At 39.8% G+C, this 22,500-nt stretch overlaps 1 protein-coding gene across 1 annotated transcript; it reads left to right on the plus strand.

Moving 5' to 3' along the window:
* The first annotated feature begins 1,354 nt into the window (after positions 1-1,354).
* Positions 1,355-22,252, plus strand: ctsk (cathepsin K). The gene is made up of 8 exons (XM_078252119.1): positions 1,355-1,464; positions 2,877-3,000; positions 8,105-8,227; positions 10,440-10,592; positions 17,868-18,086; positions 20,182-20,347; positions 21,101-21,209; positions 21,416-22,252. The coding sequence occupies exons 2-8, from the start codon at positions 2,878-2,880 to the stop codon at positions 21,513-21,515; spliced, it is 993 nt and encodes a 330-aa protein (XP_078108245.1). The 5' UTR covers positions 1,355-1,464; position 2,877; the 3' UTR covers positions 21,516-22,252.
* Positions 22,253-22,500: the final 248 nt, after the last annotated feature.

The following is a 22,500-nucleotide window of genomic DNA, read 5'->3' on the forward strand; positions in this document are numbered from 1 at the left end:
TGTATGAGGAAGTACATATCCACCAAAAGCCAGACGACACATCAGAGAAAATAAATATTGCCAAGATCTATATTAGCTCTGTCGTGGGACATTTATTTGAATAAGTTAACGCTTGTGATCAAGGTCTAATATGTCTTGTTCATGTACTATTAATGTTAAAATACTTTTCTCTGCCTTTCGTCTAAAATATGCAACATGTTTAAATGCCAGCCTTTAATTACTAATATTGTTTTTCAATAATCAAGGCAAAATTCACAACTGGTATAAATGAGCAGATGTCAGCCAAGAATACTTAACTAAAGGCTTTGTAATCTTTTCTATTCTCAAAAATCAATTGAATGTTCCCATAATCAGATTCATGTACGGTGTTTTTTTTACCAACAGGGTCCGTAATGGAAAGACACAGATGTCTTCCTTTTTTGGTTGTACATCAGCCTTTCCACAATGTAATAAAATGGCGATGCTCATGATGGAACATCATAATATACACATTTCAGTCACATTTACTTATTCTCTGTATCCTATACCATCACATTTCCAATGATTTTTCTGAACTTGGTTCTCAATTAATGCAGATAACAAAGTGTTTCACATAAGCCTAAAAACATTTCACATTGTATTCTGCAAAATGTAGAACAGAGGAGGTTTCAATTTCTCATAGCAAGTGTTGCATTGGTAGAGTAAAAGATAAAATAAATGCTGAATGACATATTGCATTGAGTTACAGGAACAGAGGGCCGGACATGACGCTTTGACTTTCTCAATTTACTTATTCCTTAAAACACAACCAAACAATCAAACAATCCATTCGACATTTGCTGTGGGAACCTGAGTGGAACAAGCTATTGGCTTAGCCTGAAACAAAACATTTTTGAACATTTTGACTTTTCCCTACTGGTTTCACTCCATGTAGGTGTGGCAGTAAGCCATGCCAATGTGTGCTCTTAAACTGGTAAGCCTGGTAAGAACAAGTGCATCATAGTGCAACAAGTCCTCCAAACCATACAACCATCATATCGATTCTTGTACATTAAAACCAAGAACTAAGCACTTGTTCATATTTTACCATGTTCTGATACATAATACAAGTGATGTTTGAGGTTAGGATAAGAATATAGTTCAAGATGCAATCTTTAAAAATACAAGAGCATTCATTTTTCAAGCAGTGCCCCAGAATGCAGCAGGGTGCGAAGTTCAGTGCCAGCCTCTGTGTGTTTTTCAGACGGTGTGTAATCCGACACCTGACATCATCTGTTTTAGGGATCTTTGCTATTAAAGTGAAACCAGATGTAATTCCCCTGCCTGGAAAAACAAGAAAACTCCTCCCCAGACCATGGAGCGCCCAGTGTAGGCTACTTCCTCAAACTTCAACCCATAAAAACTCACGCACTGAGTTACTTTGACAATAGAAGACGGCACTGCACTCGGGGAACTTCACCAAACTGTTTGACTTTTGGACTTAAGGTAAAGTTTGTTGTTTACTACGTTAAGTTTTATTTTCAGTTTTGTGAATTGCTTCTCTTGAACAAGGTTAGTTTTAGAGTTTGTAAGAATCAGTCTAGGATTTACATTGAGTTATAGTAATGTATGCACTGTTGCACTAAAGTTGAAAACAACTTGTGTGCAACTGAGCTGAACTGAACTAAAACTATATAGAAATGTTTTCATTACAGGCACTGATTTACTAGTTTAGACTTTGAGATTGACTCTTAAGATTTGTTCCCTTTGAATTAAGGTTCAAATACAAGAAGTACGTTTTACAGCTAAGAAAGTAATTAGTCTTTATAGGATTAGGATTAGAGAATGATTTTGACCCAGTTGCACCTTAATAGAAAGAGTTTTGGAAGTCAGAGCTGCAACCTTAACTGGGAGCTATTTTGACCTCTTCAGATGTAATGTGGCATACAACAAGAGACATGTGAAAACATATACATTTAAATATTGATTAATGGTGTCATTTCTAAAGCACAAAGAAACATAGAATACAGTCATACAGCGACAAGACAAGTTAACTGTAAATGATTTGCATAGACCATGTAACGCTGTTAGTCACATCATGGCATTTCCATCAAATCACCCAAGGGTGAAACCAGAATAATTATAATAAATGTGTGTAGAAAGCAAACATTGTAAAGCAGCTCAGTTCACACATCCTCAAAGTGAAAGGAAGTTTTCTGTTTTCAGTTTAGCTAAACACTACAGGTCGATGGTCTTTACTGGAAACAACGGATACAGATGCAGATTAGAAGCAGGATGTAATAAAACGAGAGAAACAGGGAGAAACTGACAAATGGCAGATGGCAGAAAAACAGAGAGAAGCAAAGCTGGTGAAACAAATTCCATGTGCTGTGAATTTTTTCCAAGTCTGGACTTAAAAAATACCGAGAATCCTTGATGAGAGCGCAAGTGAACTTTTCCAACACAAAAAAAAAAGTTAACCTACATGTATTTAGCTCACTGGAGTTTGATTATTTATCTGGTGTCTGCTACTCATATGTTTGGTATGAAGCTGCAGACAAACGACATCCGTTATTTTTGAATTTTATCGTGCTTTTGGCAAAACAAAGAAGGAGCAAAACTACAAAAATGAGTTAGTGTTTTCCCCAGACTTCTAGCACTCCGAACACCAGTTGTCTGCCACTGACCTCTGGACAGGATGCAGGTTGTATCTGCAGGTTGTATCTGCAATGTCAGCTGTTGGAGGGTTTCCTTGGAAATCTAAACTACACAAGTCCACAGAAACCCATACAAAGTGATGTTTCTTTTACTTACCCTTTCATTAATTGTAGCGGGTTTGACTCTCACACCTCACTGAAAACGAATTCCAGTCAATATTCAACACTGAGGTTTTACTGTATGTGCTGTGTTTTTTTCAGGATGTTGCAGTGTGTGTGCGTGTTGCTGCTGGCAGCCTCAGCTCTATGCCACCTGGATCAAGCCTCTCTGGACAACCAGTGGGAAGAGTGGAAGACCACACACAGGAGAGAATACAATGGCCTGGTAAGTCTCTCCCAGTGTGTACTGTTTGAAAGTTTAACCAAACACTCTTATCCTAGAAAAATCTATTTGTTGCACATCACAACCATACCAATATCTAAAACAACAGTGATTCCACTTCTTCAAACCTACCTGAAGACAGTCTCTTATGACTTGCTTTGGGATCTTTGCCTCAACTGGAGAAAGCGTGATTGCACAACTTTATGTTTGACTGTGAAAACATGTACTATAAGCCGCATACTTCAATGAATCTGTTCTTTTGTGGTGAAGCCTGGTATTTTATTAACAGGCCACAGCTCACATCTGAACTCAAGATGGTATTTCTACAGACTAAATTGTCCTTTAAAGAAATGTACCAATAAAGAATACACATCCTGACATACAAATCTGACTTGGTGTGCAAAATACTCAGAACTGCAGCGTTGCAAACTCCTCAAGTATTGCACCAAGCTTTTTTTTTTCTTTTGTAGAAGTTCTCTCAAAAATAAGTACAGGGAACAGGGGAGCAGTAGAGTGACAGAGGGAAAGATCACACTGACATTTATGGGAAAAGATGTCAACATTTTCATTATTGCTGGAGTCTCAGTTGTTAAACTCATAAAGCGCACCACATTTGTGTTTACTGTACAGTTTTCCTTCTCATAGTCTTTCATCAGAACATTTATTTTGAGAGTGTTATTGACTTTACCCTCTTAGCTGTGTCTGTATACAAATGTATAGATGTGTGCATTCATCGAGCTCTTCTTTCTGTCTTTAGGCTTTTGTGTTCCCTCTTTTCTCCCTCTCCATGCCTCTGTTTGTGCTTCAGTATATTTTTCAACATGTGGACATCTTTATGTTTGACTCACTGTCTGTCTACAGCTGACTCAATTTAACGGCCAGTCAGTTCAGTGTTAGTCTCCTCTCTCTCAGCTGGTCTGTTTCTGCTGTCGCCAGTCTGGTGAATATTTATTTGGGAGGATGCAGCTCTGTTGAGAGAATGTTAAACAGAATAGATCTCCCTCATAGGAGGTTTAAGTAACTTATACCAAATCTCCATTTTGCTGGCTTTATTGTTCTGTTGTTTTGCCAACATTCTGTGTTGTATGTTAGTTGCATGTGTGGGGTCTTATTTTGTCATTACATTATTTAAATAGCTCATCCTTCCTTTTTAATTTCAAAGATGAAAATAGAGATGGAACCCTGCATCTCTATTTTCTATGGATCGACTGTAAAATCATCAAGATAAATACAGCAAGGTAAACGGTTAGTCCAGATAGGAAAGTGGATGAGTTACAGTAGACTGTGACCAGACCTAAATGATTTGTAGATGTTGTTACAAGTTTGCTGCCTTTTATTTATAGAATATTAAAATTACTGATGTGTAGGAGGTGATTCATGGATTGGTGCTACTTGTCAAAGAACTACTGTAATGGGGTTTTATCCATTTCATTATGTAGTGAAGTTGTATTGTCAGAATGTATTCTAAAAGATTTGGTGCTACCAGTCTGCCAAAATGTTGATTGTTCAAGTGTAGATGTTTTTATTTGTGGTGTTTACGTGGATAGTATTATATTATCAGCATATAGTTATAGATTTGATGTGATTATTAGCACCAACTAGGACATCTGAGATGTGTTTTAGTGTATTTTAGAGGCAATAGGTTAAATCTATGTGCTATGGGCATCCTTGTCTAGTTTGATGTATTGTTCAATAGGTAGAGGAATAACTAGTGGTGATTGGTAAAGGGACCATTTTTTGAAGTGCCCCAAAAAATAGAGTAAATGAATCCTGTCCCCCCCAATACATTCCATTTCTATTACTAATTTGTTTACCCAATTACTTTTTGCAAAGAAACAATTGCTGATCAGGATGATGTAGTGTAGAAATTGCCTTAGGAAGGTGATTGGACATCCCATCCCATTTGATACGCAAGACATCAGCACTAAAGACCAGGGTTTGCATGGTTCCGAACCAAAACCATTATCTTCCTCTAACATCAAACAAGTGCTGTGATTGCCTAGACATGACCATAAAAAGGTTTACTAACGCTTTAGTCACTGTGAGTGAGTGGCCGTTGTACTGGAAGAGCAGATGTTAAATGAAGATAATATAAATGCTTTGTCAGCGAGCAATTTGCAAATATGTTCAGTATCCTAATTTTGTGACGTATATGACGTATATATAGATATGATGATACTGTGTTTGTTTGTTTCTTTAACTCAATGTAGGGCATATTAGCTGGTCAAAAAGTGGTCTGTGTGAGAAGGTTTTATAAATGCTATCGTAAGCGAATCCATTACGGGAGAGATGATTAATTCACCGGATGTTACTTAAACCTGGTTTCCCATATTGTCGTGTTTTGCTCTAGTTGAGATTTACGGTGTTTAAATCCCCACCAACATAATTAAAATAAGAAAATGAATGATGAGTCACTGTCAATTGGCAGATTTCCTGCACCTCTCAAACCATTTTACAAAGCAGGTCTCAATTTTTAAAAGAGCATTATTTCTGGTTTGAGTTTGATGAGAAAGAAAAGATGCCTGCAACATCACTAACATCTAACAATACAAGAGAAACATCCTCTCTGCCAAAACAAGACTGACAGATGTGTGTATTATGTGTCCATAACACACTGCAGCTACTTCTCTGCAAGTTAGAGTGTTATCTAACATCATTAATTGTAAATCCTTAACACATATATTAAAATATGTTATCATGTCTGTCTTTTACCAGAAACACAATAGGCTCTTTACAATGAGCCTCAATAATGCCGACTGCAAAAATAAAAATGTGAGGGCTGCACTGGTTGCTCTACTTCCTTGTTTTGGCCCCGAGTAACAAGACAGATGGAGTTAGAGAACAGAGAACCAAAAGTAAAGCAGGACATGCACAATGAGACTTTACAGTCGCTTTATCTTTCTCATCCTTAGCCAGTAATTCAGAAATGTTAATTTCCAAAAGGTTGTAGACCCACTTTTGACAAACTGACTTTTTCTAGTGTGATTCAGGGGGTACTATTAAGGCTTTAACCAGACAAATACAGGCATTATAACTGTTCTTATTGAGGTTTTATTTGAGGTTAACCTTGTGTTGACTTTGGGTCACATTGACCCATTTTAAATTTTTGTTTTATATCAGAAAATATGGGATGTAGAAATAAGCGCTGAAAATGTGTAGAAGAAAAATTTAACAATTTAAAACGTTGGAAAAAGCAAAAACAAGGAGGAAAAAACATCGAAAAAAAGTAAGAAAGTGTTTTTTTCAAGGTTGACGGGAAGACAACACAAGGGTTAAGCCATAAGTTTTGATATCGTACTGTATTGCATATAGCAGTGGAAAATCCTTTCACCTCTGACTCTATATTTTACCGTCCTTTCTCAGTTTCCCTGTCGCTAAAATTCCCAGTATTCTTTTTTTAAATTAATATTTAGTTCTAGCTCCTGGCTGCAAAGAAGAAAGAAAATGTAGTTTAGTTGGTGTTAAGTCAGAGCCGACGATAGATTTAATTCTTGAGCGCTCACTGAGCATCTGTTATCCCTCCGCTTTCCACCTCTGGCTAGAGGTCACCACCCCACAACTCTCTCTGTGTGTGTGTGTGTGTGTGTGTGTGTGTGTGTGTGTGTGTGTGTGTGTGTGTGTGTGTGTGTGCGTGCGGTTTATCTACAGTGCCTGCATGTGCCTGGGTTTAAGTACAGTATGTGAAGGTTTGTGTTTGATGTTGTTTCTATCTGTGTCTGTGTGAACATGCATGTATTATTTATTCAAATGTGTGTCTTCATGTGGTCATTATGTGGTGTATTATTACTGTGTAATCAGCAGAAAAGACGGAGCAGTGCTCTCTCCTTCTCCCTCTCTCTCTCTCTCTCTCTCTCTCTCTCTCTCTCTCTCTCTCTCTCTCTCTCTCTCTCTCTCTCTCTCTCTCTCTCTCTCTCTCTCTCTCTCTCTCTCTCTCTCTCTCTCTCTCTCTCTCTCTCTCTCTCCCTCTCTCTCTCTCTCTCTCCTCTCTCTCTCTCTCTCTCTCTCTCTCCCTCTCTCTCTCCCTCTCTCTCTCTCTCTCTCTCTCTCTCTCTCTCTCTCTCTCTCTCTCTCTCTCTCTCTCTCTCTCTCTCTCTCCTCTCTCTCTCTCTCCTTCTCTCTCTCTCTCTCTCTCTCTCTCTCTCTCTCTCTCTCTCTCTCTCTCTCTCTCCTTTTCCCTCTCTCTCTCTCTCTCTCTCCTTCTCTCTCCTTCTCTCTCCTTCTTCTCCCTCTCTCTCTCTCTCTCTCTCCTCTCTCTCTCTCCTTCTTCTCTCTCTCTCTCTCTCTCTCTCTCTCTCTCTCTCTCTCTCTCTCTGATTTCAATCAGTATTCCTCCAACAGTCCCTCTAATTCAACCCTCCTTGAACTGACATCACTGTAATAGAATCAAAGTTTCCTCGCATCATTTGCATGTTTCATTACTGGAATGGATATACAGATAGAAATAATGGTTGTAGTTATGCTAATGGTGGTCAAGACCCCGAATACTAAGCAGAGCATGGATGTTTTTTAGGTAACCAACCAAGCACTTGCCTCTATCTTATTCCTATATTGTGACGACGAAATGTAAGCACATTTCTTAGCACATAATAGACACATATAGTGGTGATGAGATGCAGATACTCTAAGAATAAAGGACAAAGCAACATTTAACTCAAATTACAATTGCATTGGACACTAATGTTGTAAGCTGCACTAGGGAAGATTGTTAGGTGATTGTGCATTGGCCTAATTAATGGAATGGAGCTGTAACACGGACAAGCTTCCTTTCCATGCTAATTAAAATGTAAATTTGGCCTATTTGCCCAGATTAATTTCTTTGAGCTGTCAGGAGTTAACACAGGAAGGCAGGAAGGAAGGAAGGAAAAGATGATCTCTTCATGAAGCCCATGAGGTAAAAAAGACTCCGTTACTGGGACCGTGTTGAGGGACTGGATGCTCCAAAGTTCATGTTTCTAGACGTAATACACCATAAAACATTTTAAAGCTTTGTCTGAACTTATCTGAATTTGGAGGACACAACCGGTCCCCGGTATCCCGTAATCCTTTGACTTAGTTTGTGTCCAAGTTTCTGTTTTGACTCAAAGTGACACATGCACTTTTGTTTCAGGATGAAGAGGGGATTCGCAGGGCCATCTGGGAAAAGAACATGCTTATGATTGAAGCCCACAACCAGGAGGCAGCACTGGGCATGCACTCCTACGAGATGGGGATGAACCACCTGGGTGACATGGTGAGTCTGAGGCGGTCCTGCATGGTTTAGGCCACCTTTCACTTTTTTTTTGGTTTTATCATTTTTTTAGGGTTTGTTTGCCTTCTTTTGTGTACTTTGACATCATTTCGAAACCTGCTCTGTGGTGCTAGAGATAGCATAGGTTTTGACATTTCTGTTCCCAGAAGTCAGTTTCAGGCCTCTCCTACCTGATCACTTTTGCATGTCATGGAATTAAAGAACACACAAGCTATGTTTGGTTGATGTTTGAAGGATAGCCTGACATGTGTCTGACCAAATCATGGCACAATAATCAGCTACACTGACATAGTGATCATCTTGAAAGATCATGTAGTATATAGCACACAAAGTATACAATGACAGAAATCAGTTTTTAAAATAGTCCAGATTGTTTCCGTCACAATCCAGTTACAGCATGTTGTAGCGCAGTTTTAACTTAATCACCAAATGCGATCAAGTCAGTAATTTATCATTTTTCATCCATGATATCACTGGCTCAGCCCAGCTGCTGTGGTGCCAACACCAGACAGTTGTTTCAGGTTAATGAAGTAAAAAAACTACCAACTGTCATGGCATGGAACTACACTACCACATGTTTGCCATTCACAGGCCTCAGGATCTGATCCTGTATCACACCTTTAAGTTTTCCCAGATAAAACCAACAAACAATGGAGTTGCAACTAGCAATTCCTTTCATCGATTAATATGCTGATTATTTTACAGTGAAATTATACAACTTCAAATATCTTGTTTTATCTATCGGACAGCCCAGCGTCCAAAGACATTCCGGTAACTTTCATGTTCGACAAAGAAAAGCGTCAAATCCTCACTTTCGAGAAGCTGGAACCAGCATAGGTTTTGCATCTTTGCTTAAAGAAAGCCTAAAACGATTATTTGATTATAAAAACTATTCGCCAAATACATTTTATGTCCATTAACTAATTGTTGCAATTCTAAAAGATCAACCAGCATTTACGCATGTTCAGCTACAGTCTGAGATACAGTCGCCGTTAGCAACTGTAGCAAGGGACAATTCATCTGTCTGCTTAGTATTCATTTCTCATTTGCAGTAAAAAAAAAAATTCACTGAAAACCAGCTGTTAAGTGTCAGAGATTCATATTCTCCTCAGCAGTTGTGCGTTTTAGCTGCTGTCCTCTTTGTTGTTTGTTTCACTCATGCATGTTGCAGCCCATTGAGGTGAAAAATGGGTTTGGTGCCCTTAAATTGAGCTGTAGTCAGTGACGTGTGTGTGTGTGTGTGTGTGTGTGTGTGTGTGTATCAGAGCAGGTCATAACTGATGGTTGTTTTTGCATCAAGATGCCGGCTTTAACAAGCTGTACATCAATAAGTTGTGGAAAGCAAGATGTGTAAAATATTAGTGACAGGAGCATGGATACACCGCCGTGAATTCTGGATAAATGGCCAATTTCATGTTAATGTAGAAACCGGTGACTGGGAAATTAAGGATGTGTCCATTTTCATTATGGCTGAAAGCACTTAAGTGAAATGAAAGAAATAACCAGATGGTCTCGTTAATGAATCCTCTGCTTGCAGACTAAGCTGTAATGAAAGCACTGGGCGATTTCTGATAATAAGAAATGGCAGGATTTAAAAAAATAATTGCTTAATAGCGTATAACCTGCAGTTTCATTGTGACAGCCAGCAAACAGCTCACTTATTGTATTCCTCTTCTGCTCTTCATATCTTTCTTGTCTGCTTCTTCTTTTATGTATAATATTGTTGTTTTGTACATCTTGTTACTTTTTTTATGTGAACTTTTGTGACCCTCTGGTGTCACTTTTTGACTCTTGTACTGTACAGAAAAATGACATTTCACGTTGGAGTAAACTATTAAACCCATCTCTTCATGAAATACTTTTCATCCTGCGTCACCCTGCTCAATCAAGTCCTCCCGTTGCCATATCTTCTTTTACTTGTTCGTGTCTTAAGACTAAAAATAAATCCTCTTTCCCTGACTTCTCTTGTTCCTGTCGCAAAACATTTCTATGTTATCGGTTACGTCAGTAACTAAGGAAAGTGTTATACCATCTCTTGTCAGAGTGGTGCAACCTGTAACCCTAAACCTGCACTCTTTGTTTCTTGTAATGTGTTTGATTACTCTTGTTTTAAAAATCCGAACAAAAGCATTCACAAACATCCCTTAAACCTAAAACTCAATGTCAAATGTTAACTGTGTCTCTGTTCATGCAGACGTCAGAGGAAGTGTCCGAGAAGATGACAGGCCTGCTCGTCCCGATGAACAGCGAGCGCAGCTTTACCATGGCTCTGGACGACCAGGTGTCCAAGCTTCCCAAATCTGTTGACTACCGCAAGAAGGGCATGGTGACTGCAGTGAAGAACCAGGTCAGAGATCATCTAGTACAATCTATACGAGTCTCAACCCTCAAATATGTAGTAAAAACTGCACAAACGACACTTATTCATTTTACTGTGTACAATTCATGAGAGCTTTGAGGTTTGATTGTTTTTTGGCGACTTTTTGGGCGAAAACCCTGCTGCAGATGAAACAACGTAGTTCTTAGACTGCAGTTGTTGTCGTCATCTTTGAAACAGTCTCTTCTAAAAACAAAATATTATTTGAAATCCCTTCCCATAAAGCATATGTTTCGGTTTTACGAGAGAAAAGACCTCAAGGATGAAGACAAACTAGTTGGTTTGGGGAATGCAAATCTGTTTAAAGGAGAAATCCGGCGCAAAATGAACCTAGGGGTTAATAAGACATGGGTACCGAGTCGACCGTTCTCTGGGATGTGTTTTCATGCTAATCGAATGTGACCAGTTTTAGCAAAAAACGCTAATTAGCTTATATAGCTAGTCGTCGGGACACTGGTAAAGTAAAAATAAATCGCTATTTCTATACAAGTAACAAGGCTCAAAATAGCACCACACTTCCACGGTAGCATAATGAGGGTCCCTATATGTAAACCGAAGCATTGAGAACTTTGTAAGTGTACAGATGTTTATTAAAAAGATAGTTTAGAAAGACAGTACCGTTCACGTATACAGGTGGGCGCCGTCTTGGGAAAACAGTCACGACCCAACCCAGTTTCACGGCAGTTCATGTAAATGTCACGTTATTTTATATCTATTGATACGTGTTCACTGGCACGTTTTTTTCGTTTTTTACGTGTAAATGTCACGTTATTTTTACGCTTTCACGGGCACGTTTTTTTTACCGGGAGACGGCCGAAAAAGATGCCCCATATGCCGGGAGGCGGCCGCTGGGGACGCAGGCGGGAGACGGCCGGAAAGGACGCCCCATATGCACGTAAAAAACGAGAAAAAACGTGCCCGTGAACACGTATCAATAGATTAAAAATGACGTGATTTACACGATGCCGTGAGACCGGGCTGCACGACCAGTCGAACGATGAACGCCGTGCTACGTGAACTGAACTGTCACTTGAAATCTCCCATGGTCCATGGTTTCCCAATGGGCCGATAGGAATTACGTTTGTGAGATGTAATTACATGGAAATGCATGAATTATATCTGTTTATTGAATTATATGCACGTCGTTCGACTGGTCGGACTGTTTTCCCAAGATGGCGCCTGCCTGTATATATGAACGGTACTATGCTACCGTGGAAGTGTGGTGCTATTTTGAGCCTTGTTACTTGTATAGAAATAGCTATTTCTTTTTACTTTATCCATGTCCCGACGACTAGCTTTATAAGCTAATTAGCGGTTTGCGCTAAAACTGGTCACATTCGATTAGCATGAAAACACATCCCAGAGAACGGTCGACTCGGTACACGTGTTATTAACCCCTAGGTTCATTTTGCGCCGGATTTCTCCTTTAACTCCCTCACCTCCAATAAAGATTGGTGCAAAGCAGCTCCCATAGGCTTTTCAATGGTACAGTCTTAATAAATAGGAACAATGGGTAAGCATGAGCAGTAATAGTCCAAGAAACGTACATCCACAAACAGCAATGTATTGGTGAGTGGATCTGGTCCAGGGTACCGCTGGAAAGTCCTGCAGGTCGACTCTTATCCTACATCGGTAGCTAAAATGAAAGCAGTTAATTAATGTGGAAATACCTGTTTGTGTGTCAACTTCAATCCTGCCACCAGCAACATAGTGGAGAAACTGGACTTTCAGGAAGTATGATGATGAACCAAACAATTCATAAGAACACAAGTAAGGACAGAGCTTGTGTAATAAAAAGTTTGAACATATATCAATTACTAACATCAATCACATGATGAAAGAATGTCACCTCTGTAAGCACAAAAAAAACAAACAGACCTGGGAAATGAGAGGACATTGGAATCAGACAAAAAAATAACGAGTCATAGTTCATTGGCACCAAAACAGGAACAGATAGTATCTCACAATGGAGGAAGTTATTGTATTTTTGTAGCTATTATAGTTCCATCAGTAGTTAACGGAAATAGAAGATGGTCAGATAGAAGTTCTGTTGGGTTTAGGCATGTGATGGTGTTTGTTTGAGGTCTTGGGGAAAAAAATTCCAGAGGCTGTTTCCAGGCATAATGCTAAGAAGGAAACACAAGACTTCATTGATTTCTGTGGGAAAATGTGGCTGTCGCAGGCAGAAGCAAAAATAATGACATCAGCTGGGAACATATGAAAAAAAGACTAAACCGTAACTGAAATATTATATGAGAAATACAGCATGTATTTTAAGCAAGTATTCATTACCTGAACATTATACAAATCACATATTAAAATGGTTATGCACAATTGTGAAAACGCTATTAACATGTTGATATTTTACAACAGAAACCTTGCACCTCCATATTATTCAGCCTTTATCTTCATGTTTCTTTAATCTATTGGTTTTATGAAATCATTACAGACTAATTGAATGAGTTCGGGAGCTCGTCCTGGAGGTACAAGGTTTTCACCCGACAGTGAAAAGCCTTTGTATTTATCGCTAATTTGATTTTTAGAAATTCAAAAATATCCTCAGCCTGTGTGAGTGGTACAGTAGCACTCTCCAGAGAGCAGCAGTACCTTACAAAAGGCTGAATGACAGTATGAGTATGTGGTGAATACTTTCTCAAAAGGATAAAGACTCTTAAAAGAAATTACCTGGAAACCTCCTTCATCTTTTCCTCCAACTTCCCTCATGCTCCAGAAAAGTAAAGGAAGCAAACAATCCCAGTTAGTGTAACCTGCCGGAGGAAACAGCCTGTTCTCACTGCTAATGGACATTGAAAACAAAAGCATGATTAGTCGTTAAAGTAATTAGTCATTGTGAGTGGATCGGACAGCCGGCCTTGTTTATGTAAACAAGAGTTGAGCAGAACAGGAAGTAGATGGATTGAAACATGGTGAGCATCTGTTCTTTCTGCTAGCAGGCAGATTAGCAACAGAATGTTACGCTACTGTATCGAATGAAGATCACAGCGGAAACTGAAGCAATAGACCTTTTTCACGGCAGACATGTTGACATGTCATAGTAGGAAAAGCACAGGTGTATTCAGAACCATTAATGATGGCTGCATTCCACTTAGGAGAGGCCCTGGTATTGAGCATGCTGACTCACTGAAATAGCTTACTGGGACACTTGATGGAATTGAGCCATTGTTAAGGTTATCACTTTCAGCTGTGCTTTTCCTACTATGACAAGTCAAAATGTCTGCTGTGAAAAAGGTCCATGAAGGCTCGGCAGGGTTAATATTTCATTTTCAATGTGATTTTTTTTTTTATTTGCTGTTTAGTTTTTACTGAATAATTAATGTAAGTTTCAATTTTTTTATTTTTGTTTTATTTACTTTGAGGTCTACAGTAGTTTGACTGTTTGTAGCAAACGAAAAATGTTGATGATTTTCTAGTGATGCAAATACATACATTCTTTTGTACATTTATTAGTCTCGCATTGCCTGACCTATCTCCACAGCGCTGCGGAGTAAGGTCTGGCTCCTCCACACATATATTCCATGATAGGAGAATTTTTTTTTACTGTGTTCTGCATTTCTTTAAACAAGGGTTAGGGCTCCTGCACACTGCCTGCGTGGCGTGAACATGGCGTTTCTGTTGCGTGTCAGTTGTGTGGCGGCTGCGTGGCGTTTTCTATGTCTTTGCACATCAGAAACGTGTCTGACGCGGCCCTGCTGCTGCTAGCCTTGTCTGCACACATGCACTCAAGCAGTAGTATACTTCATGTTAAACATAAATATATACTGATTTGATTACAGCAAAGACAACGTCGGCAGTATTGACGGCAAATTAGGCTACAGAATATTTAGTTCTGTATTGACAGGTGCAATATTAGAAAATCGATAATTATTCATTATTATTATTTTAAATTACATTTATATCTGCATTTATGTCAAAACCTAGAGACTTTCAAACATCAAAATGTCATTTATTAATATGTATTTGTGTCAAAATGACATATAAACATCTTTTCGTATTCTATTTTGCCTGGAAACGCTTCCAACACGCTTGCGTGTCACATGAAAAATAGGCGTCGGTTCTATTTCTAGCATGCACACGTTTTCGGCGCAGCTCGAGCCGCAGGCAGTGTGCAAGCTCTAACCCGTTAACATGGGAGCCGGAATAAAAACAGACACGCCACGCAGCTGACACGCTCACGCCACGCAGGCAGTGTGCAGGAGCCCTTAGGGTAAGGGGCCGCTAAGCTCCGCTCGCAGAGACGGTGGCTCTGCAAATAGCCTCGGGAAGGAACTTGTTTTGGTGGAACATATCCTTTGTAAATCTTTACAATCATTGCTCGAAAGAACCAAGCAGGCCTGTCTTGTTGCATGATCCAAAACTTTTTCAAAACTTGCCATTTTCAGTGTGTAGCTTGCTAGCTCAAAGTTTGTTGTCGTTCCCCGAAGAGAACGGAGTTAGACAACGGCAACACGGCGCCGGATGTTCCGGCGATTATCCTGAAAAACGTTCATCCAGACTATACATTTATTTACTCCGAATTAGGTGTATAATCAGTTAATTAATCAATTAGTCAGGATTTTTTTGTTGTTGTTTTTTTTACCCTGCACCACAAAAACAAGATTAGAATTCCAAACTTTTTAGAAAAATAGATCTTAGCTGGTTTTATCAGGAAAAATATAAGCATGAAAAACGAAGCTTTAAGATGTTTTTGTTATATTATTTCAGTCTAAATAGATTTACAATATATAACAATGCCAACCAAAAGGATGAAAACTCCAAACATGTTAAAGAAATATTAATTTCAGATTGTTTTAAATTTAGACAAGATTTTCACTTCCAATAATGATGATAATAACAATAACTGTAAATGCAGAGTCAGTTTATGTGCAGGGCGTCGTCACCCTCTGGTGGATGCAAACCAAACTGCAGCTGTAAAGAGGATTTATTGATTTGCTCCTCTGTTCCTGTTGTTTATGAATTATGCAGCAGACTGACTGCACTCTGTGCATACTAACAACTCTGCTGCTTCCTCCCCAGTTCCTTTTATGAGGACTGAATTGTACATTTTGAGTTTGTTTTCCAGAGTTCCAGAGCTCAAAGCCTCAATCAGAACATCCTCCAGTGAAATGATGTGATTACACATTTACAAACTTCTTTAATTGGAGCAACTCCGAAGCAGCAGATGAGGAGGAGGGGGAGCAGCAGAGGTGTTTTAACTCAAAGCCAGGCAAGAATCCGCGGCTCGGTTTTCCAGCACAGGGCAGACATCCTGTTCTTTAAAGGAACACAGGATTAACAATTGGAATTTCATAATTCTATTTGCAAGATGTGAAATGAAATGATGTTTATTGTGAAACTCAAATAGCTGCTCTAAGCCTGGACTAGACTGAACTATTGGTTTTGGCCACATTGTGTTGGCCTTTTCAGTGAGATGTAAAGGTACCTATAGTTAAATACACTACACCGGAGACCTTCAACAGGGGGGTCCGGGACCCCTAGGGGGGATGCCAAATTTTTTGTTTAATGTTTTAAAGAAAAACACCTGAAAATATACATCAACATTAATCCAACATATACACAAAATTGATGATAGGCTTACTGGCCTATAGCTAAGGTAGCCATAAGGTAGCCATCCACAGATACAGTTGAGATTAAGGATTCCCTGTGCCACATTTTAACAACAAAACATGATGTATAAATATATGACTATGCCAACAATTTTTATTTTAAGAGCTTAGTATTGTATGTGCCATAAAAAGGTATGTGTTAAGGCTTTCCCTACACGTTATTGTAGGCCCTGTTTAATTTGCAACTCAATTGTATACAATATATGTAGTAAGGGAGTCCCTGCTCCATTTCTTTTTCAGCTAAAGGGTCCTTGGCCTAAAAAATGTTGAAGACCCCTGTACTACCCTCTTACTGGAAAATGTGAAAGTCGGTCACTAGTGACTGTTGGTTTTCTAGTCCACTGGTATTCAGGACACCTCTCCCCCCCCCCCATCTCCTTCTGTACTGTATGTTTTTCATGTATTGTGTGCCTTGCTGTAAAACCAATTGCTCTCCAGGGACAAATTAAATTAGTTTACACCTGTACATTGCACCCATCAACAGCAACTGCAGCCACAGTTAGAACCTGGCTGCAGGGATTTGCTCCCATTCAGGCACAAAAGCATTAGTGAGGTCCAACGCTGATGTTTGGTGATGAGGTTGGGTTCCAGTTGATCTCCAAGGTGTTGAAAAGGGTTGAGGTCAGGATTCAAAGCAGGACAATCAAGTTTTTCCAAACCAAAGTGGGAAACAATTACTTTTAGCTTTGTGCACGAGGAACATTGTCATGTTGAAGCACAAGCTGTTGACACAACTTTGAAAGAACAAAACGGTTTCTTTTCTGCTTGTGACACCTTGTGTATGTGTCTAACAATGTCAGAATTTGCCTCTAAAACTTTATTCCAACATGCGTATGGATATTTTATATTATAGGGTTGTATCATGTACAGATGACCATAGAACACGGTTTTAATCGCTGAGTTATCTTAAAACACAATGTCAGTGTCATGCACCTGTCCAAATGCCTGTACAAAAAAGTGACAGTTTTATCCAACAAACACAAATGTCTTTTGAAGCAACGTTGTTGAAGTCTGCCTCCCAGTGGACACAGAGGAGAAGACAGAAGATTTATTTTGAATTTTTCATGTCTCATTTATCAGTTTGATTTCCCTTTGGTTGATGAGATATTAATGTGGTGTTAAGATGCTGTTTTCATTATTGAATAGTCTATAGAATATTTAGAAAAATGTCTGTCACAATTTCCTAGAGCCCAAGGGTCCGTCTTTAGATTGCTTGTTCAGAACCCAAAGATATTCAGTTTACTCTCATATATGACAAAGAAAAGCAGCCAATCTTCACGACTGAGAAGCTACAACAACGTGTGGCATTTTGGCTAGAAAAAAAAAAGTGACTCAAACGATGAATCTATTATCAAAATAGAATTGAATTAATAGTTTCAGCTCTAATCTAAAAGCAGCTGTGGATATGGCTAATCTGATTTTCTGTTTGGTCATACTTCTTTTCTGTGATTTACATACATGCCTGCCTGGATAGTAATGTACTTACAATATTTTAATACTATCATCATCCAACCCCTCTAGTCAAAACTCTAGTTTTTCATGCATTTCTGTTTATTAATTCCTTCCCAATGTCTGCTAAGCTGTCATCAGTGAGACTTTAACTTTCACCCTCTCCTGGCAGGGTGCCTGTGGCTCCTGTTGGGCCTTCAGTTCGGCCGGGGCCCTCGAGGGCCAGTTGGCTAAAGCGACAGGGAAACTGGTGGACCTCAGTCCCCAGAACCTGGTGGACTGCGTCACAGAGAACGACGGCTGCGGAGGAGGATACATGACCAACGCCTTCCGCTACGTGCAGGAAAACGGAGGCATCGACTCTGAGGCGGCCTACCCGTACATCGGAGAGGTAAACGAGCCTCAATGCCGCACATATGAAATTATCCAAGAAACATGCTCATCTCAATCTTTCACTTCATGTGGTCAAAGTGTTGCCCAAACAAACTTCCAGTAATCTTAATAAAAGTATCACATGTCCTGAGACTGAGGTAAAGCACAGGAACTGAGGTCCACCACATTCTTTTTTATTTCTCTTTCCTGTAACGTGTTAACGCTTGTTCTGTTGTTGATTTGACAACATCTTGTTCTGTGGCCACAAACCAAAACAAGAAGTATCGATGCCCAGCCAGCCGATTGCAAAGTCTGACACTGAGGATTAGCTATCAGCAGGTCATGTTTGCAATGTACCCCTGGATGTACAGACAGCTATCACTGAATTACTTTAATAGCCTACTGAAGAAGAGTTAAAAACGTAATGATTCCGAGGCAAGTCGTGGAAATATGTCTTTTTTTCTATGATATCCAAGCAGATTTATAAACGTTTATTAGCGATGGACATACACTCAGTCCCTGAGTCCCCTAAAAATATGTTTCATACTTAGAAATTAGAGATGGAGTGCGAATTTTGGCGCCAATTGTGACAATCTTTTTGTGGCAACCGTTTAACTCTCCCGCAGCTTTAAAGCAGCAGAAGCTCAGCCCTTCCCTGTCGAAACGTAACAAAAGCACCTGAAAGCACCTTAAAAGCTCACTTATTGGGCGCCCGGACAGCTCAGTTGGTAGAGCAGGTGCCCATATGTAGAGGTTTACTCCTCGACGCAGCGCACCCGGGTTTGATTCCGACCTGTGGCCCTTTGCTGAATGTCATTCCCCATCTCTCTCTCTCCCCTTTCATTTCTTCAGCTGTCCTGTCATTAAAGGTGCTCTAAGTGATGTGACGCGTTTTTTAGGCTACAACATTTTTCGTCATATACAGCAAACATCTCCTCACTATCTGCTAGCTGCCTGTCCCCTGAACACTGTAAAAAAAATGCGGTCTCTGTAGACAGCCCAGGGTCTACAAACGCCAACAAAAACAAACTGCGCCAACCTGCACCACGAAATATAACACACAGTGTTCCAGCCAATAACTGACAAGAAGGAGCTGGTTGAGAGAGACTGCGTTTTTTTTACAGTGTGTCCAGGGGACAGGCAGCTAGCAGATAGTGTGGAGGTGTTTGCTGTATGTGACAAAAAATGTTGTAGCCTAAAAAACGCGTCACATCACTAAGAGCACCTTTAAGGGCCTAAAAATGCCCAAAAAATAATAAAAATAAATAAATAAATTTTTAAAAAAAAGCTCAATAATTGACACAATGTACCTGTTTAATCCCATACGAAAAACAAGGTGTAAAAAGGGAAAAAAAAGGCAGATTTTGTTACTATGCCCCCACCCTGTTTCCAGTCTTTATGCTAAGCTAAGCGGCTGTTGGTTCCAGCTTCAAAATATTCAAGTATTCTTTAACATCCTGGTTTTAAATTATACTAAATACCCAGCAGTCTTACGCAAAACCAGATGACAGCAACTTCCAGACATCGGCTGTTTACCACAATAGAGCTGCAGACACAGACTGAAACCAAAGTGGTCATTGGTTCCTCACTTGGCTGTCAGGATGTCACACTTCACCTAATCATGTTTTAAAACACAATGAAAGAACAAATTCATATTCCGTTTTAACCTTCAAGCAGCGGCAATATTTGAATGTAATTTAGCAGAAATGACAAGAAAGAAACTTCCATTGAGTAAGCAAACATAGTTTCCTATTCAGTCATCTTTTGGTGCAAGAAGGAAGTACAACTGTGTGGTAATGATTAAAGTCTGCAAGTTTAGATACTGGGAATGTACCAAGACTGTGATCAGACACTAATGTGAAATGTGCATGTGACACAGGCCGGCAAATGGGGTTAAGGCTTAGGGTTAGGGTTAGCACGGTCGTGGTCACAGACCTGAATGTCTGTGACCACAACCATGCTGTGTACTGATTAGAGGACTTCTGGGTGTTGAAGTTCTTATATTTAAAGTGCTGCTATTTGGGGTTGTTAACATGCAAATAGCTTCTCTGAGCTTAATTTCCTTTTCCAAATAGATACAGAAATGTGAAACAAATTATTTTGTTTGTGTTCAGGACGAGCCGTGCCGCTACAATTCATCAGGCATGGCAGCCCAGTGCAAAGGCTACAAGGAGATCCCCGTGGGTGACGAGCGAGCGCTGGCTGTCGCTCTGTTTAAAGTGGGTCCAGTCTCTGTGGGCATCGACGCCACGCTGAGCAGCTTCCAGTTCTACCAGAGAGGTCAGTGAGCATGTTCAGTTCTTTCATCACTCGCTGACGGATTTCAAACTGATCCACTGACAAAGAAATCACCAAGATGGCTGTTTTGCTTGTTTTGTAGATTCATTTTTGATGAACGATCGTGTATAGCTACTGTATAGCTCTCGATAAATACAAAACCAGAGTGGAAATGGCAGGCTCCGCCAATACCAATAAAAATTATTATATAGGGAGATAATATGTGAATTTAAATACATTAAATAGCCATCACAGAACATAAATTACATCAAAAATGTACTTGATTTTATGAAAATCTAAAAACGATACTTTGCCGATGGCAATCCAGCTCTGTGTCATGGCAGTGTGTGGCGATGAACAGTGTGCTTTCCCGCGAGTGGTGCCAGTGCACAGAGCTTGTAATGCGTCGTCCGGTGAATTTCAGCAGGACCAATGTTGCTCCAAGCTCTGTGCACTGGCACCACGGAGGACAGACACACATGGTTCATCTAAACACACTGCCCACACAAACATGACACAGAGCTGGATTGTAACTTTGAAAATTAACCAGAATTGTCTTCCTGGCAGCATGGAGAGGGCTTTAAAACTGAATTACTTTCATGTTGGAAAATAAATCTTATGGAAAATGTCATTGAACAAAAAAGACAAATGAACATAAAAACTGTGTGAGCGCCACACGTACTGTATGTATGTTGGTTTCACTGATGCACATCAAGCTCAGAATCTCTCCTCACTTATTCTCCGTCATGTGCCCAGGTGTCTACTACGACCCCGAATGTAACAAAGACGATATCAATCACGCCGTGCTGGCAGTGGGCTATGGTGTGAACACCAAGGGGAAGAAATTCTGGATCGTCAAGAACAGGTGGGACACATCACCTGTCTGAACAGCATCAGGTGGCTCATAAGGCCGCCGAAATGACACAACGGGCTGTTTGTTAGCGTTGATTTGATGCTTTCTGTCGAGTGACAAACTGATGAGCTGTTGTTTGACTCCTGGCAATGCTCAATAACTCTCATGTGTCTTTCTTTCCATCTCTGTCGTCATCGTTTGTCTTTTTCCCCTGACAGCTGGGGCGAGACCTGGGGCAAGAAGGGCTACATCATGATGGCACGTAACCGCGGAAACGCCTGCGGCATCGCCAACCTCGCCAGCTACCCCGTCATGTGAAGAGGATGAGGGGGGCTTTGCTTAGACTACTACACACAAAATACACTTGACCATGTACCACTACAAGCAATAACAGAAGATTGACATTTGTTTACGTAGGTTTTCCAAACAGCAAACCTTTTTTTTTAATACAATAAAAAGAAATTCGAATTGGACTCTTTTGGAAATGAACCTCTTCCAGTGATAAAAGGGGCTAACTGTTGTGGAGTCTGGGATTCCAATGTCCTTAAAAATGTTTCATGAAGACGTTTGGTTATCTTGAGTTATTTGAAGCACTTTGAACCGCCTAAGACTTTTTATTTTTATCTTTAAACCAGCAGACCTCCACTGTGGTCTGCTCCATAAACACATTTAGTACCTTCAGGGCTTGGTGTTAGTAACCCTGAGCCAGAACACACGTTGGTTTGTGCCAAAGTGCCAAGTTAACTTATCTACAAACCCACCAGGCACAACCAACATTTCACACTAGGCTGGTAGTCGGTGACAGTTTAAGTCCCTTTAGTTTTTATTACAGTTTGTGTGAGAACTAACAGAGTTTAAATTCATTGTGACAGAAAACATTGCTGGGCGATGGGAGCTCCTCCTTTCCTGTTGATGCAGAGTCAGTTCCTTAAAAAATTGTTTTTCTCTTGATCATGTCTACTTTTACTTTTGTTGTTGTTCTGTTCAGCACTTTTCTGATGATCAAACTGTAAACTGATGTTTTCTATGAATAAAGGTTTCATTTTGAAATGGAATGCATCGTTGATTATTCATACTAATCCAAAGAAACGCTGCTGCTGCACAGTTTTGCAAATAAACTAAAATAGCACAATGTTTAAGTATAACATTATATCCTGTGAATTTCTAAATTAGCTGCGTTTAGTTCATTAAATACGTGGCACCTGGCATATATTCTAACAGCATTTCTCCAAAACCTGCTGTATAATTATGACATACACAGTGTTGGGCAAGTTACTTTTAAAAAGTAATTAGTTACAGTTAC

Source organism: Sander vitreus, chromosome 6 (genome assembly GCF_031162955.1).
Source record: "Sander vitreus isolate 19-12246 chromosome 6, sanVit1, whole genome shotgun sequence".
NCBI classification, from domain to species: domain Eukaryota; kingdom Metazoa; phylum Chordata; class Actinopteri; order Perciformes; family Percidae; genus Sander; species Sander vitreus.